The sequence below is a fragment of the Sinocyclocheilus anshuiensis genome, unplaced genomic scaffold (genome assembly GCF_001515605.1).
Source record: "Sinocyclocheilus anshuiensis isolate Anshui unplaced genomic scaffold, SAMN03320099.WGS_v1.1 scaffold260, whole genome shotgun sequence".
In the NCBI taxonomy this organism is placed as follows: Eukaryota; Metazoa; Chordata; class Actinopteri; order Cypriniformes; family Cyprinidae; genus Sinocyclocheilus; species Sinocyclocheilus anshuiensis.
Genome location: NW_015557134.1, coordinates 1,417,145 through 1,435,522, shown reverse-complemented (window position 1 = coordinate 1,435,522; position 18,378 = coordinate 1,417,145). Strand labels below are relative to the sequence as shown.

Below are 18,378 nucleotides of genomic sequence, written 5' to 3'. Positions count from 1 at the left end.
TTTGGGCGGCGTTATGCAAATCTTCCCACATAGTGACATAGACATTTCGGGGTGTGTTAGAATGAGCCGTTTTAGGTAGGGGTGGTTGACTCTTAACTTTTATAAAGAATATCTCTTTGGATTTGAGACTTTAGTGTTTGCAACTTTACAGATCTTCTTTATGCACCAAGAGCTTGTAACACTCCAAAGAGAAAGGAAAAACTGAAATCGCATCATATGACCCCTTTAAACTATAATAAGCCTCAAGCAAACTTAGGACAATGGATATCTGGGTGTCATTACGCCTTCTCACCAAACGAGGGCTGTTTAATCACGTTTTCCAGATCGACTGAATGTTCCCGAACGTGATTTGAGCATCTGCTCCCAAGATTGCTTTTCATTACATCTGTTGCATAAGTTTAGATGTCTGAAACAAGACATGCCGTACCCCACAAGATGGGAAAGTCTCTGTCAGTGTTCTTGACTGCACAAACATATGTTCATGATGAGTAATCATCCAGTATTATGGTGTGTTTTCCATGTGTTTTGTCTTAGACTGCACAGCGCTGAGTCACAGCCTCCTCTGACAGATAAGCCTGCTGGACTCCCGCCGTGGGCAGGGGGAATGTGGGCACATTCTGTCAGACTTTCCATGTGCTTCCTTCAACTCTCGCCATTGTAAAACCCTCCACACATGCTGTCTGGAAAGAAAGACCCACCGGTCCAGACTGTCAGACAAATGTTTAATGGCCACTCTTACATCTGGAAGTTGTATCTTGCACTTTTCAAGTTCAGTAACAGAAAACGTGACCAACAGCATGTCGGTGAACAAACTTCCCTGTTAATGCATAATTTAAATAGCTTTCAAGTCTCTAATGCTCACTAAGGCTGTATTTATTTGATTAAAAATAAAGTAAGAACAGTAATATTGTGAAATATTATTACAATTCAAAATAGCTGTTTTCTATTTGTTTTCTATTCTATATATTTAAAAATGTAATTTATTCTTGTGATGTAAAGCTGAATTTCAGCATCATTCCTCCAGTCTTCAGTGTCACGTGATCCTTCAGAGATCATTCTAATATGCTGATTTGCTGCACAAGAAACATTATCAGTGTTGAAAACCGTGTGGAAACCGTGATAATGTTTTTTCAAGATTCTTTGATGAATAAAAAGCTCAAAAGAACAAACATTCATTTGAAACAGAAATATTTAGCAACATTATAAATGTCTTTACTGTCACTTTTGATTAGTCACGTGTTCTTGATTAAAAAATAAATATATAAGGTATATATAATAAATTAATAATATTAATAAATATTAGTAAACCCAAACTTTTAAACACTTCGTTTTATCTAAAATAAATAAATAAATTGAATTTGGAGGAAAAAGCCCCCATTGGACTTCAAATTGACTAGTTGGTCAAGCTTGGTCAACCATTTCACCAGGAAGATCATCATAGTTGTACAGCTTTAATTACAATGTGCTGGTCTACAATGCTGAAAAACAGATTAAATCTGCCTAGGCTGGTTAAACTCTAAAACCAGCTAAAAAGGCCAGCTGGGAGACCAAAGCAGGGCTTTTGACTAGTTGGTCAAGCTTGGTCAACCATTTCACCAGGAAGATCATCATAGTTGTACAGCTTTAATTACAATGTGCTGGTCTACAATGCTGAAAAACAGATTAAATCTGCCTAGGCTGGTTAAACTCTAAAACCAGCTAAAAAGGCCAGCTGGGAGACCAAATAAGACCAACAAATCAGTTTGGGCTGTTTTTTTAAGCAGGGCTCCAGTTAAACCAATGCCACACTAGCATAAACCTGGATGATTCATTACACTAGCCTTTTCAAGAGGGACTTATAATGACCATGAGTGACGAGATCTAACTGCTTTGTGTCCCAAAGTTGAAGCCGTTAAGGCCATAATGTCTTGACATGCAGCCATGTGCCTCAGCTAGTGGCAAATTTCAGTCAATCATCACAATAACACTTAATCATGGCATTACCCTGCAAAAGTACTTTAGCCTTTTCCAATTTCCACTCATAAAACCGCCCATCAAGCTATTCCCTCCATACCATTTCTAATGCATTAATAGTTTCCAGGCCTGTATCACCATGAGTTTGTTACTGGGCTGTTAAATATCCGTCTCTAGTCCAGCCATCTCAGCCATAGACAGTCTGTGTGATCTTACACGCACATTCAAATATTAATTATTGAAATGAATGGGATTTAATAGAGTTACGGGATCCAGGAAATTTGTGGTGGATTAAATGGGGACACCACACTGACTACAAGGCATGTGCCCTCATTAAAGTCCTTTATCTACACCAAGTGCCCCAAAATAGTCTCATACAAATGCGGGATACAAACTATGATGATTCATTGTGGCTATTGAAAGTTTAGCACTACTGAAGGTGGTCCTTCATTAGATGGTCAAATATGCTGGATTGAGTGTTGAAACCAACTTGTATTGTTCTCTGGCGAATCTTAAGGGGAAATCTAGTCATTTTAATAGGAATCCACGCAATCAGGAATTTTGTTTGAGGGTAAAAGTTTTCCTCAAACAGATTTTGCAACGGGTTAGAGTTAAGGCCTTTTCACACTGAACGCGAAAATTCGGCCCGATGACGCTTTTGAATCAAAACGTAAGATCCGTATGAGGCTATTCACACCAGTCGCGATCATTCCCGGCGTGAAAAAGCCGGGAATTTTTTTTTTTCGTCCTGTGTGTCGATTTTTTCAGCTATTGCTCCAAGACGAAACGGGCCATCCTATTAGATTTGAGCTAAGATCACGTGCCCGGAGCAGCTGCTATTGCACAAAAGGGTGTGAATGGTGGCGCAAAAAAAAATACAATATTTTTTATATTAAAAAATAAATATGACCTCACGTTGTGTTAATCACGTTTACACACTGCTTCCGAAACTTTCGTCCATCATAAAAAAATCAGTTCAGGTTCGATTTTCTGCGTTTTCGCATCTGTAGCAAGCATTTTGATAGGAAAGGATGACAAATATGAAAAAAAAACTCAGTGTGCAAGGACCTTTAGTCATGCGAATTTGCCATGTTGACCAACAGAAATCTGCCCAGCTTGAAATCTCCACATCTATATCTCTACACTACTGACAATAAACAATCGAGCTTTTTTGGTGAATTTCTGGTAATTTTGCCGCAAGAAAAGACTAGTGAGCACTTCAATGGGTAGATTTACCTGAAACGCATGGCTGGCGAAGCCTAATCCCAGCTGTCTGCAGACCACCATGGCCTCGACTATCCCCCAGTTTTCACTACAAACGGTTCCCCAAACCAGAGAACCGTTCTTCTCAGTCAGAACCTCCACACGTCCCTCATATGGGTTCCTTCCTCCGCTTAGACGTATCTGTTGTAGTCAAAAGTACCAGTTTGTGAATTTCTAACTAGTGTTAGAACAATAATAGAATATGTAAGGAGAGTTTAAGGGTCCTGACCCTCTTCTGGAAACCCATGGCAGGTATATTACAGCGTACGGCAGCGTCCTCCTCATGACTGCAGCCCAGAGCATCATTATTGAAGTAACAGTCAGTGAGAGATTTCTCAAATCCAGAGCACTCCACCTCATTCATGTGGACCGGACCCATTCCTGAGAAAACACACATTCATAATAAGTTAATGATGATATACAATGGGGCACTATGACAAAAAAACAGGGTGTTAATGGACAGGGAATATTGATTTGAGTTTAAATGACATTTTTCTGTCTTATATGTGACCCTGGACCACAAAACCAGTCTTAAGTCGCTTGGGTATATTTTTAGAAATAGCCAAAAAAACATTGTATGGGTCAAAATTATCGATTTTTCTTTTATGCCAAAAATCATTAGAATATTAAGTAAAGATCAAGTTCTGTATACATCTCAATTTCGAAAAATTGACCCTTATGACTGGTTTTGTGGTCCAGGGTCACATATGTAGTTTCTGTTAAAAAACACAGTACAGAAACAACAGAAAACAATCAGCATATTTTACATTACATAAAATATTCTTGATATGTTTAATACACATAAATAGTCAGAGTCAATTTCTGAAGTAACCTTGGGTAAAATTACTTGCTCAAAGGCACATTTTGGACCTAAAAAAAAGGAATTCAGCTAATAAACATCAAACAGATGTCATACTCAGATATTATTTACTGGAGTCACATGAAACATTAGATGCAGCAAATCACATCAGATGACACTGCATGGGTTTTAGGAGGGTGATTTAGGAGAACTGAAGAAGTATTTGTTTAGACTAGAACAAGCAAAAGTTGTTGATCTCACTCTCAACTTTTAAAAACATGAGAAAATAAAGCCTTAAAATACAACAAAAAGACCTCTGTTTGGTAAGAATGCATACTGATGTAAATCAAAACTGACTGAGACTGATTTAAAGTAGTTTTCATAGCTAAAGGCTCAAGTAAATTTGAAGATTGACAGCTAATTTGTATTCAATCCTGAAAAAACCCTCTTGGCGAAAGAAGAAAGCATTGTTCTCATCTTGAAATATTATTTTTGCCATTAATGACTAAATATTTTCCTTGTTGGATATTTCCTACAGAGTTTCCTATATTCAATAAACTATCAAAATTATCATCTTCATTTCAGTGTAATTGGAGTGAAACCTTATGCATATGGAATAAAAGACAAGTGTGCAAGTTTTAAATATTTCTAGATGTGCGAGTCATCTCTCAGCAAGTTCTTTGAAAATGGATTTTAAACATTACTGTAAGAGCCTGTCCAAACATCAGCTGAGGAGCAACTATCTGCGCATGCGGTTGCAGCACAGATGTTTCCTTACGCATGAGTCTCCTTGCCAAAGAATGTTCAAAAGATCTGCCGGTCATGCGCCTGATCAAAGACTCTTTAGTAAAGAGCAGTGATCCATGAACGTCTGATAAATGCCAGAGACAGAGGCTGCCGTAAATGTTGCTGTTTTGGGACAATGTGTGTCTGATTTTTGCTTCCTGCTTAATGGGTATACATCATTTTCTTTCTAAAAATGTAGATATTAAAGATTTCTGAGTGCCAGTTGTGAAATATAAGCTATGCATTATTATATGGTTAGTTGCATTTCATTTTGTGCATTTTTTTTGTTTACAAGCAGAGGAATGCACATGGTGAAGACTGACACATGGAAGAGAAGAAATTGTTGAATAAAGTTGTTATTTTTGTTTTCTTTGCACACAAAAAGTATTTTCGTAGCTTCATAAAATTACGGTTGAACCACTGAAGTCACATGGACTATTTTAACAATGTCCTAACTACCTTTCTGGGCCTTCAACGTTTCAGATGCGTTGCTGTCTATGGAGGGTCAGAAAGCTCTCGGACTTCATCAAAAATATCTTAATTTGTGTTCTGAAAATGAACAAAGGTCTTATAGATTTGGAACAACATAAAGGTTTGTAATTAATTAATGACAGAATTCTAATTTTTGGGTGAACTATTCCTTTAAAGAGGTCATCGGATGCAAAATTCACTTGTTTGAACATAAATGTGTTGGAAGTGTGTGTACACATCCATCCTATAATGATGAAAATCCACCCAGTGGTATTTTTAAAATCCCTGTTTTAAAATCCCCTTCTCAAATCAGGCTGTTCTGAGATTCCTGTCAGAATGACGTTGTTCTGCACAGGCCCCTCTTAGACCCGCCCTGAGTGAGCTGTCATCAGTCCGCCATTGTGTCGACTCCGGTGCAGGGGAAGACAAGAATGTCTCCGATTAAGTGACTGAGGTGTTTTGTTGTTGGGTGTAATAATGAATAAAGCAGTCGTCATTTACTCCCGACATCTGAGCCGCTGAAGACGCAGAGGATTAATGTTACTTTCGTTTTTGAAGGGAATGCGCTGATCCTGATCTGCCTAAATGCGTCTATGTTCGCACGAATCATTCGTGATCCAGCTTCATCTACAGAAGAAGTGAGTATAAGGGTTTTTTATGAATCTTTGCAAATCGCCTTTCCTAATAATGTGCTAGTTAGCCAGTTTCACGGCTGAAGTTTACAGTCTGCTCGTCATCCCACGGAAGAGAGGGCCGGTGTCAGCAGAGCTCATTAGCATTTAAAGCGACATGGACTAAAAAACAGCTTGCTGAAAACAGAGCTGATTTTGACAGGGTAAAAAGGGTGTTTTTTACACTACCATTGAGAAATTTTAACCAAAGCATGTAATAGACTTTTCATTAAGACCCTAAAGAATCATATCAGCTTGTGGAAAATGGGCATCCGATGACCCCTTTAAGGTTCTTCAAAGACATGTAGTATTTTGGAAATCAAGATAATGGAGATAATCTCAATGTCTCAGAATCAAAGAACTGATTCTTATAGGATTGACTCCCCAAGATCCATCCGTTTAGAACCACTGATAATGTATTAACTAACCTTGTCCTAACTTCGCTCCAGTGAGAGCCTCTTTGGCACTCCCAAAGCCCAGTTCTCGACACACGACGGTAGCAGCCCTCAGGTTCCAGTTATCATCGCAGACGGTTCCCCAAACTCCATTCTTCAGCACCTCCACTCTCCCTTCACCGATATTCGAACCTCCCCGCAGACGAACCAGGGGTTGCTGCGAAATCAGACATGGAAGAAATTAGCAGGATGATCAGTCCACACGCCCTCAGTGACCTGTGTTTGTTCAATCTCTGTATATGGATCTGATTCAGGTGATTCAGCCATTCGGAGGAAGTTTCCCCATCCCTTGTTTATACACACTCACTTCAGACCTCTGGGGCCATGTTTGAATATTATGTAATCTCCTTTTCTTCGAAAAGGCAATATGATTTAATGTACTACATGACTGAAGTGTCACTATGACATCCAAGCTGAACGAACATGATGATCCACAGGAAAACAATGGAAGAGGAAGCGATTCTTTCCAGAAATGTAAGAGGCCGATAGATGAGGGAAAACAGACTCGCCAAACATTCCACAACCACAAATCATCTCTGAGAGGGACTGTAACCTTAGCGCTCAACATTCAGCCCTCTACAGTCATTTAGAATAAAAAAATGGAAAACTAATTTTCACGTGCGCATTAGAACAAACAAGTAGCCTGTGAACCCAGTGCTAACCGGGAACAGCTGATGGAAGTCAGTCCAAAAGGAATTTTCCTTCATTATATCATTGCAGATGACAATGTAGATTCTTAGGAAAGCTATTTTTATTCCAGCATCACTCCTTGCTGCTAAGCAGCGCTTGTAACATGGGGCCGCTAATACAAACTTCATTATCTACATGTTGTTCATGTCAGTGACTCATTATTGTCAATGTTTAATATGTTCTACTAAGTTTAAGGACATAATATACTATAATAATTAGTGCAACCCTTATGAAAATTAACCATTGTTTTATTATAGCATGTGGTTTTTTGGCATATTGACTACGTTTGTATAACAACAGTTTTACTACAAATACCAAGGTTAAACTATGGTTAGTGTAGTAAACCATGGTTAATTTGTGGTTACCATGGGTTAACTATAGTAACCATGTTTTGTTTTTTTTTTGGTTTTATTTGTAGTAAATCCATGGGTAATTTTCAATCAAGTAGTTGGGTGAACCTAATGCCAACTGGAAAACCTTATGAAAGATGATTAGAAGTACATTTTCTGTTGCTGCTGGTACTGTTGATTCTTAGGAATACTATTTTTACTCTATCGTCACTCTTTATTTGCTGTTGAGAAGCGCTAGTAGCTACTACCTTCAAATTATGAGACCGCTAATGCTAACTTCATGCTCTGTTAATTGTACCATGCCATGAATTACTATTTTCTATTACCTATTTTCCCTGTTGGATATGTTCTACAAAGTCTAAGGCCATAATATACTTTTAAATAGTACTGTATGTCTGTGAGCCCAATGCTAACCAGAACGCCTTAGGAAACACAATCATGAATGACTTTTCTTTTGCTGATGACACCAATTCTTAGGAAAAATATTTTTATTCCAGAGTCTGTCCTTATTTTGATGCTAAGCAGCGCTAGTGATTACAGCTACTTAAATTGTAAGGCTACTAATGCTAATTCCACGCTACCAACCTCTGGTCTGTAAGCCTTGCGGAAGCCAGTGGAGGATGAGGGGGCAAAAGCTCTTCCAGGCACACAGCTGACCACCACAGGCAGGCCACGTCCACATGTGCTGTTCCGCTTGGGCTCCAAGGGTTTGCCCAGCCTACAGCTGGACAGATGGGCTTCATTTCCTGTGCAGTTCACTGAGAAACCCCAGTAGTTCTTTTTCTTACGCATGGACAGTGATCTGTAAAACAGAGCCACAGATAAAGATCAGTTGTGCCACAAAATAATTAATCATGGAATTAAATACATATTTCAGATATTGAATTCTTGTTTAGGAGGATATCACAACCATTATTCAGAGGGACGTGTTATGATTACTATAGGGACCAGACATTGCCTGTGGCAGTACTGCTGTGCTAACCCAAGAAAACATGACATTTCCCATGATTCAACAGTCCAGAGAAAATCCTAGTTCAGCAAAGGTCACCAAACATCTTGACTCAAACGATCTGTGAAGCCTGCAGGTTTCCTTTCCTTCAGATTAGGGAATCTTTAAACACTCGTTTAATGAGTACAGCATGTTCTGAGTTCATTACAAGTCCGTTAAAATTTGTGAGCATTTTTCGATATCTCAATAGCATTTTGGTACTATACATCGACTGTGATGTAAGGCAATATCATTTACGATGTCCTACTCATTGCAAAATTGTGTTTCTCAATGGTATGAATAACATTAAAGGCCCAGACTTAACATAAATGGACTGAGGAAAAGTGAGGTCACATGGCCAGTGGCTTAAAAAGTGGACCATTATGAAATGTTCCAACAAAACAAACAAGCATAGACAAACCTCATCTTTAAATATCACCAGGCATTACTTTCTTTAGTATGTTGCTTAGTTTAGAAATAAACCCATGAATACATCTAAAAAAAAAACTAATATTTTCTGAACATTTCCTGGAATGTTTTTTTTTATAGACTTATACAAAAATATATATACTGGCTATGAACTTTTGTGTATTATAGTGTGTTTTAGTGTACAAATGTGGTTAAAACATCCTAAAATGATCATTTATAGGCAGTTATACTATAAAATGTCCTTAACGGAGTTATAGTGGAAACACAATGTTCTCTGCTAGATGGGAAACGGCCAAGAATTATGTTGGGAAACAATCTGGCCATGATTCACTTGGGGAGGAGTTCACACACATCTGAGGACTAAATAACTCTTGTTGCCTGTTTGCATGGTAACTTTAAACTTTACAAAGTTAATGTTACTTTTGGGGAAACCCGAATATCTCCATGTGTGTGTCTGCTTTCTTTCTTGTCTGTTTTTTCTTGATTTTTATTGCGTCCTAATCACAAAGGCCTGAAAATGTATCTTTTTCAAATTTGTGCTTGACTCATGACCGTTTATCATACAAAGCAAAGCAGCGGGGACTTTTCCTTACTTGTAGACTTTGTTGTTGTAGTTCTTGTCTCCGGGGAATCCGTACATTCCACAGACGACTCGGTTGTTCAGGGGGGTCCACTCCTCATCACAGATCTGCCTCCATTTGCCCCGTTCCTTAATCTCCACGTAGCCTTCAGTGACGGGTATGCGCTTGAGGTGGGATGAAATGGGTCTTATACGGATTTCTTCCACCCGTTCTTCGAGAGTCTAGGGAGGAAAAAAAACAAAAGAACATGTTATCAGTCATTATCAGAATTCCCACAATATTCCCAGAATGTATCGTTTATTCAGGTCACTTCCTCAAGTAGCAGTAAATTACTTGGAAAAAGTTCTGGATATGTTGCAGACACTGTTTTAGTCTGAAGAGTGTCTTCTACTCTTTCAGGGTGGAATCTGAGGGCCAAACCGAGGAGCCAGATAATTCATGACTCACATTTGACGAGGCTGGCCAGAGACAGTTTATAAGACAAGGCCAAAGTTGGAATTTGACCAAAAACCTCACTTCAATATCTCTCAAAACATTCTTAACCAGTCTTGCGGTGGTCATCCTAGATTTTGAGGAGTTCATGAACTTTCATTACAGTAGCACATGAATCTGTCATCCAATCCATTAAGTTACAGGAATCTTATAGCTTGAAGGAATATTAACTGTTATAAAATTCAAAAGCATCTTTGGTTGCCCCAAAAAATACCCTCACATGTGCCCTCACAAGGGATGTTTGCCATGATATCAACTGTAAGGAATGTTTTAGATGTGTAAACCAAGCAATGTTGTACCATTATCGGGGAGGTGGTTACCGGACATGTTTCAACTGACCACGGTAAACATAAGATGAAGACTGTGGCATCTAATTTAATTTCGGCATGTGTGTGCATGAAAGAAAAGAGAGAGAGAAAGTTGGCCGACGGGATGAAGCCAAAGGAATGTGGCGGCCTCACAAAGACCTAAATGCTCTAGACGCAGAGTGAGCAGAACTGAGTTTAATGTAAATATTACTATATAAAGGCCAGACTGATGGGTTGGGTCCGTTGAAGTGGGCTCTCGAGTCATACACATCACTGTTTGCTTAAGCAAGGGAAGTCTGGAGGAAACCAAAGAGCTGAGTGTTGAAGCTGAGGGTGTGAGTCGGGGTCATCCAGCCAGATGTGAGGAAGAGCCTACACCTGTTGCCTGATAGCGTGACCTCCGTCTAAAGAAACCAGACCAGACACCTTCCACTGCATATTTTTAAAACAAAGAGACGCCCTGTTTTATCATTCTCAGGTTTTGCCCACATAAGAAATTCAGAGATTGATATACTATGATGGCACAAGTACATTTGAGTTTGCTGATGGAAAATACAGTTGGAATGTTCATAAATCCTCATATTTATATATTTACATATACAAAAAAAGTGCCTTGCAGGTAGTGCTGGGCAGACAGACCAAAAATCTGTATCACGGTTTCATGGTTTATCACACCCTGACTGTGCTTTTATCAGAATGCATGAGACCTCTGCAGAACCACTGCATTTTAATCACAATCCAAACAAACATATGCAACATGAGCAGTTTTTGATATTAATTATATTGTATAATATCAAAATCTGAAGCAAAAACAGAACGGTCTGACCTTAAGATTTTTGAAATTATGCTACATAAAACATGTCTGCACGAAACCGAAACTGCAGATGGGCTGAATGAAAACTGCAAATTCAAAAATGTGACAGCAGGTGGCGCTTATGGAACAGCAGCGATACAGCGTTTACTTGGTTACTGCTGAAAACAAACCACCTATGTGATTTCAAATACTACATTAAAGGGTTAGTTCACCCCAAAATGAAAATTCTGTCATTAATTACTCACCCTCATGTTGTTCCAAACCCGTAAGACCTTCGTTCATCTTCGGATCACAAATTAAGATATTTTCGATGAAATGTGAGAGCTCTCAGACCCTGCATACACAGCAACACAACTGTAATGTTCCCAGGTCCAGAAACGTATCACGTAGAAACGTAGAAACGACCATGCAGAGAGTATCACAACTATCCCCTAAGCATAAACAACGCTGATTACGCAGATTACGTTCATGCGTGCACTTTCTCCCCCGAATGTAAACAACGCTGATTACGTCAACTACGCTCTTGGGTACTCTCCAAAATGGCGGAAGACGTAACTCGGGGGAGAAGAATTGTTAAATAAATTATGTTATTTTTGTGTTCTTTGCTCTCAAAAAGTATTCCCGTAGCTTCACAAAACTGAAGTTGAGCCACTGATGTCACATGGACTGTTTTACCGATGTCCTTAGTACGTTTCTGGTTAGGAAACACAATCATGAATGACTTTTCTTTTGCTGATGACACCAATTCTTAGGAAAAATATTTTTATTCCAGAGTCTGTCCTTATTTTGATGCTAAGCAGCGCTAGTGATTACAGCTACTTAAATTGTAAGGCTACTAATGCTAATTCCACGCTACCAACCTCTGGTCTGTAAGCCTTGCGGAAGCCAGTGGAGGATGAGGGGGCAAAAGCTCTTCCAGGCACACAGCTGACCACCACAGGCAGGCCACGTCCACATGTGCTGTTCCGCTTGGGCTCCAAGGGTTTGCCCAGCCTACAGCTGGACAGATGGGCTTCATTTCCTGTGCAGTTCACTGAGAAACCCCAGTAGTTCTTTTTCTTACGCATGGACAGTGATCTGTAAAACAGAGCCACAGATAAAGATCAGTTGTGCCACAAAATAATTAATCATGGAATTAAATACATATTTCAGATATTGAATTCTTGTTTAGGAGGATATCACAACCATTATTCAGAGGGACGTGTTATGATTACTATAGGGACCAGACATTGCCTGTGGCAGTACTGCTGTGCTAACCCAAGAAAACATGACATTTCCCATGATTCAACAGTCCAGAGAAAATCCTAGTTCAGCAAAGGTCACCAAACATCTTGACTCAAACGATCTGTGAAGCCTGCAGGTTTCCTTTCCTTCAGATTAGGGAATCTTTAAACACTCGTTTAATGAGTACAGCATGTTCTGAGTTCATTACAAGTCCGTTAAAATTTGTGAGCATTTTTCGATATCTCAATAGCATTTTGGTACTATACATCGACTGTGATGTAAGGCAATATCATTTACGATGTCCTACTCATTGCAAAATTGTGTTTCTCAATGGTATGAATAACATTAAAGGCCCAGACTTAACATAAATGGACTGAGGAAAAGTGAGGTCACATGGCCAGTGGCTTAAAAAGTGGACCATTATGAAATGTTCCAACAAAACAAACAAGCATAGACAAACCTCATCTTTAAATATCACCAGGCATTACTTTCTTTAGTATGTTGCTTAGTTTAGAAATAAACCCATGAATACATCTAAAAAAAAAACTAATATTTTCTGAACATTTCCTGGAATGTTTTTTTTTATAGACTTATACAAAAATATATATACTGGCTATGAACTTTTGTGTATTATAGTGTGTTTTAGTGTACAAATGTGGTTAAAACATCCTAAAATGATCATTTATAGGCAGTTATACTATAAAATGTCCTTAACGGAGTTATAGTGGAAACACAATGTTCTCTGCTAGATGGGAAACGGCCAAGAATTATGTTGGGAAACAATCTGGCCATGATTCACTTGGGGAGGAGTTCACACACATCTGAGGACTAAATAACTCTTGTTGCCTGTTTGCATGGTAACTTTAAACTTTACAAAGTTAATGTTACTTTTGGGGAAACCCGAATATCTCCATGTGTGTGTCTGCTTTCTTTCTTGTCTGTTTTTTCTTGATTTTTATTGCGTCCTAATCACAAAGGCCTGAAAATGTATCTTTTTCAAATTTGTGCTTGACTCATGACCGTTTATCATACAAAGCAAAGCAGCGGGGACTTTTCCTTACTTGTAGACTTTGTTGTTGTAGTTCTTGTCTCCGGGGAATCCGTACATTCCACAGACGACTCGGTTGTTCAGGGGGGTCCACTCCTCATCACAGATCTGCCTCCATTTGCCCCGTTCCTTAATCTCCACGTAGCCTTCAGTGACGGGTATGCGCTTGAGGTGGGATGAAATGGGTCTTATACGGATTTCTTCCACCCGTTCTTCGAGAGTCTAGGGAGGAAAAAAAACAAAAGAACATGTTATCAGTCATTATCAGAATTCCCACAATATTCCCAGAATGTATCGTTTATTCAGGTCACTTCCTCAAGTAGCAGTAAATTACTTGGAAAAAGTTCTGGATATGTTGCAGACACTGTTTTAGTCTGAAGAGTGTCTTCTACTCTTTCAGGGTGGAATCTGAGGGCCAAACCGAGGAGCCAGATAATTCATGACTCACATTTGACGAGGCTGGCCAGAGACAGTTTATAAGACAAGGCCAAAGTTGGAATTTGACCAAAAACCTCACTTCAATATCTCTCAAAACATTCTTAACCAGTCTTGCGGTGGTCATCCTAGATTTTGAGGAGTTCATGAACTTTCATTACAGTAGCACATGAATCTGTCATCCAATCCATTAAGTTACAGGAATCTTATAGCTTGAAGGAATATTAACTGTTATAAAATTCAAAAGCATCTTTGGTTGCCCCAAAAAATACCCTCACATGTGCCCTCACAAGGGATGTTTGCCATGATATCAACTGTAAGGAATGTTTTAGATGTGTAAACCAAGCAATGTTGTACCATTATCGGGGAGGTGGTTACCGGACATGTTTCAACTGACCACGGTAAACATAAGATGAAGACTGTGGCATCTAATTTAATTTCGGCATGTGTGTGCATGAAAGAAAAGAGAGAGAGAAAGTTGGCCGACGGGATGAAGCCAAAGGAATGTGGCGGCCTCACAAAGACCTAAATGCTCTAGACGCAGAGTGAGCAGAACTGAGTTTAATGTAAATATTACTATATAAAGGCCAGACTGATGGGTTGGGTCCGTTGAAGTGGGCTCTCGAGTCATACACATCACTGTTTGCTTAAGCAAGGGAAGTCTGGAGGAAACCAAAGAGCTGAGTGTTGAAGCTGAGGGTGTGAGTCGGGGTCATCCAGCCAGATGTGAGGAAGAGCCTACACCTGTTGCCTGATAGCGTGACCTCCGTCTAAAGAAACCAGACCAGACACCTTCCACTGCATATTTTTAAAACAAAGAGACGCCCTGTTTTATCATTCTCAGGTTTTGCCCACATAAGAAATTCAGAGATTGATATACTATGATGGCACAAGTACATTTGAGTTTGCTGATGGAAAATACAGGTGGAATGTTCATAAATCCTCATATTTATATATTTACATATACAAAAAAAGTGCCTTGCAGGTAGTGCTGGGCAGACAGACCAAAAATCTGTATCACGGTTTCATGGTTTATCACACCCTGACTGTGCTTTTATCAGAATGCATGAGACCTCTGCAGAACCACTGCATTTTAATCACAATCCAAACAAACATATGCAACATGAGCAGTTTTTGATATAAATTATATTGTATAATATCAAAATCTGAAGCAAAAACAGACCTTAAGAACCTTAAGATTTTTGAAATTATGCTACATAAAACATGTCTGCACGAAACCGAAACTGCAGATGAAAACTGTGAAAACTGCAAATTCAAAAATGTGACAGCAGGTGGCGCTTATGGAACAGCAGCGATACAGCGTTTACTTGGTTACTGCTGAAAACAAACCACCTATGTGATTTCAAATACTACATTAAAGGGTTAGTTCACCCCAAAATGAAAATTCTGTCATTAATTACTCACCCTCATGTTGTTCCAAACCCGTAAGACCTTCGTTCATCTTCGGATCACAAATTAAGATATTTTCGATGAAATGTGAGAGCTCTCAGACCCTGCATACACAGCAACACAACTGTAATGTTCCCAGGTCCAGAAACGTATCACGTAGAAACGTAGAAACGACCATGCAGAGAGTATCACAACTATCCCCTAAGCATAAACAACGCTGATTACGCAGATTACGTTCATGCGTGCACTTTCTCCCCCGAATGTAAACAACGCTGATTACGTCAACTACGCTCTTGGGTACTCTCCAAAATGGCGGAAGACGTAACTCGGGGGAGAAGAATTGTTAAATAAATTATGTTATTTTTGTGTTCTTTGCTCTCAAAAAGTATTCCCGTAGCTTCACAAAACTGAAGTTGAGCCACTGATGTCACATGGACTGTTTTACCGATGTCCTTAGTACGTTTCTGGACCTGGGACCATTACAGTTGCATTGCTGTCTATGCAGGGTCTGAAACCTCTCACATTTAATCAAAATATCTTAATTTGTGTTCCGAAGACGAACGAAGGTCTTACGGGTTTGGAACGACATGAGGGTGCGTAATTAATGACAGAATTTTCATTTTGGGGTGAACTAACCCTTTAATATGCATTATATGGAGGTAAGATGAAAAGAAAATACCATCTCAACTTTTCTGAGGTTTTCAGTTCCCCTCAGAGATAGATTTATTTAAACCCCCACCCCCAATTCAGCATTTAGGATTTTGTTCCACCGCATGGTGAAGTGAGTTTTCTCTGCCTGCTATTTTCTCCTCTTTGCGTTCGTCTTCAACGTCCCTGGCCTCTGTCAGCCATTTACAGTTGGTTTATTTGCTAAATTAAAGAATTAGTTGTGTGTAATTAATATTTCTAAAAGTTCTCCAGTCATTAGTCAGAAATGTATGCTTTTAACAGGGATCCTCTCTCAATTCAGGACACTGTCTAACGTTACCGTTGCTGAGCCACTTGTACTGGTATGCTGTTTTTTATTTATTTTTTATTCATACCGTGTGTGTAATTCAAACTGGTTTACCGTTTAACCCAGTATACTGCCCAGCACTATGTTGCAGGTGTTGGGTATTACATCAAACACCCTTTAAGGGATAAAGTATCAGTCTAACAAGGAATGTTCTCTGTACATAATACCTGAACCAACAATTTCTGCTTTGTTAAGCTTGAAGAATGTCTGGTCCAAGACTCGACATGCAGTGACCAACAATGAAGGCAATGTTATAGGCAATCTTCCTGACTGATAGGATGACAAGTTCGACAGGAGCCATCAAGACTTCAAATCCAAGGTTTTGTTTTGGGGAAATTCCTAGAGATGTAAAAGAAAACTGACCCTATTGAGGTCTCTTAACCAGAAAATACTATGAATTCACATGAAAGGCATTTTTGTGTTCCTGTAGTTCAATGGCAGAGCAAAGCACTAACAATGGCAAGGTTTTGTATCTAATTCACAGTGAAAATGAATGAAATCAATTAAATAAAGCAAGCAACTGCAGCTAACAGTGCTCTTTACCTTATGCAAGAAGTTAAAAAGATGTCTGACATTGCTGGACAAATGCCAGAAACCCACTAGCCCTCAAGATTGCCGTTTAGATCAAAGCGAATCTCCATCGTTAAAAAGCAGCATATTAGCTGTTAACACATGTATGTCACCACAATTCTTGGAGGGGAACGTTTTCCACTTTTAATGTCATTTGTAGCATAAAATTAATATTGTAGCATTGTAATTAAATGTTTGCTTAGTTATCACCAAAGCTCAAAAGTCTGTCCAAAATATGTTTTTCATGAGGTACTTTCATGCGCAAATTCTTTTAAAGATATTTACTGGATTAAATCACTGTTAATAATCTAAATGTGTAAATGTGTATGTGTACAACCAAACAGACGTCATCTTTCACTCAATCACATCACCTTTACTTCAGAACGTGTGGGCATTTTTTAGGAATGAGACCTGACAAAGAGGTCTTTGAGACTGTAAATGCTGTCTGTCAGCTCATATAGACTAGTACGTCTGAGACATACGCACTTACAGTCATTCGTATAAGTGAGAAACCATTCCCACATGTGACTGCGTTTAAGAGCGAGGGGTCCATGTGTAAGCGATGGAAATGGTAGCAGTGAGACGAGACTGGAAGCCCCTCGTAGTCCAGACATTCCTCAGTTGCTGAGGTGCCAACTGGGACAGAACCACCTTCTTTTCACGTTCATGGAATCCAGATATCAAAATATTTACATGCCGTTAATGTTCCTCCTTAGGGCTTCTCGATGTGGGCGAGGGAGAGGTGACGGTGTCTGGTACAGTCGCGCAGTCAAAATCTCCTCTCTTATTCACTTCCTGCCTCGTGTTTCACGTTGGTCCTCCACGTGCCTGTTCCAGGGACTCAGAGTGAAAACACTTGTTGATTGTGCAGGTTTGTGGTTTTGAGGAACGTTCGAGGGAATTTTAGGCACTTTTTGAAGTAAACGATAAAGGAGGAAAATGTGAGGGGTGGATCGATCCAGCAGGTATACTGATTCTTGCTGAAGTAATCTCCTAGAAAGAGGCTACATGGAAAACATCTGGATTCTCTCCACCGTTACAAAGCCGAAAATATGTACAAACTATCATTCCCACCCCCCAAAAAGCAGGAAGATTCTTCAGCTCAGTGTGTCATCACTCTCAAACACAACTCATATTCACACCACCACGCCAAAGCCAGCCTGTCTACAACTGTCTGAGAGGAATGCCATGCTTTGCTTTTGTCTTCAGGGTCATCTTTGTGTCAGGGTACAACTTACAACTCTGTGTGCATGAAGGAAATAAAGAGGGAGGACAAGAAACAAAGCATGACAGAATTAATGGTGAACTCAGCAGTAGTAAAGGGTCACAAGGGTCCCACGAACAAGTCGGTTCCAAGGAAACGCTTAAACTTAATGTGACCCCTGAACTCTCATTCCACAGAGCATCTCTGGGCATATTTATATTCAACCCTGGAGATTCTTCCCAAAAGGCTGGTCTTCCATAATTCAAGAGCAGTTCTAAACACCTTGCAGACAAAGACACTAGTCAGAACAAGTCTTGGGTTCTGGGAGAACATATTAGTCTTCACGTTATAACTTAAAGGGATAGTTCACCCAAAAATGAAAATTTGATGTTTATCTGCTTACCCCCAGGGCATCCAAGATG

General features: G+C 39.4%; 1 protein-coding gene across 2 annotated transcripts in view; it reads right to left on the bottom strand.

Annotated features, from left to right (window-relative positions):
- The window catches only part of loxl2a (lysyl oxidase-like 2a), a 31,702-nt gene that overhangs the window by 3,972 nt on the left and 9,352 nt on the right, over window positions 1-18,378 (bottom strand). The window contains exons 1-6 of one of the 2 annotated variants that reach the window (XM_016473130.1): window positions 18,360-18,372; window positions 13,336-13,544; window positions 11,911-12,127; window positions 6,372-6,555; window positions 3,446-3,597; window positions 3,190-3,357 (exon numbers count right to left, since the gene is read on the bottom strand). In XM_016473130.1, coding sequence (XP_016328616.1) covers window positions 3,190-3,357; window positions 3,446-3,597; window positions 6,372-6,555; window positions 11,911-12,127; window positions 13,336-13,382 — 768 coding nt within the window. In that variant the 5' untranslated portion in view covers window positions 13,383-13,544; window positions 18,360-18,372. Of the gene's footprint in view, window positions 1-3,189; window positions 3,358-3,445; window positions 3,598-6,371; window positions 6,556-11,910; window positions 12,128-13,335; window positions 13,545-18,359; window positions 18,373-18,378 lie in introns of those variants that run through there. The other variant, XM_016473128.1, reaches the window with a different exon arrangement.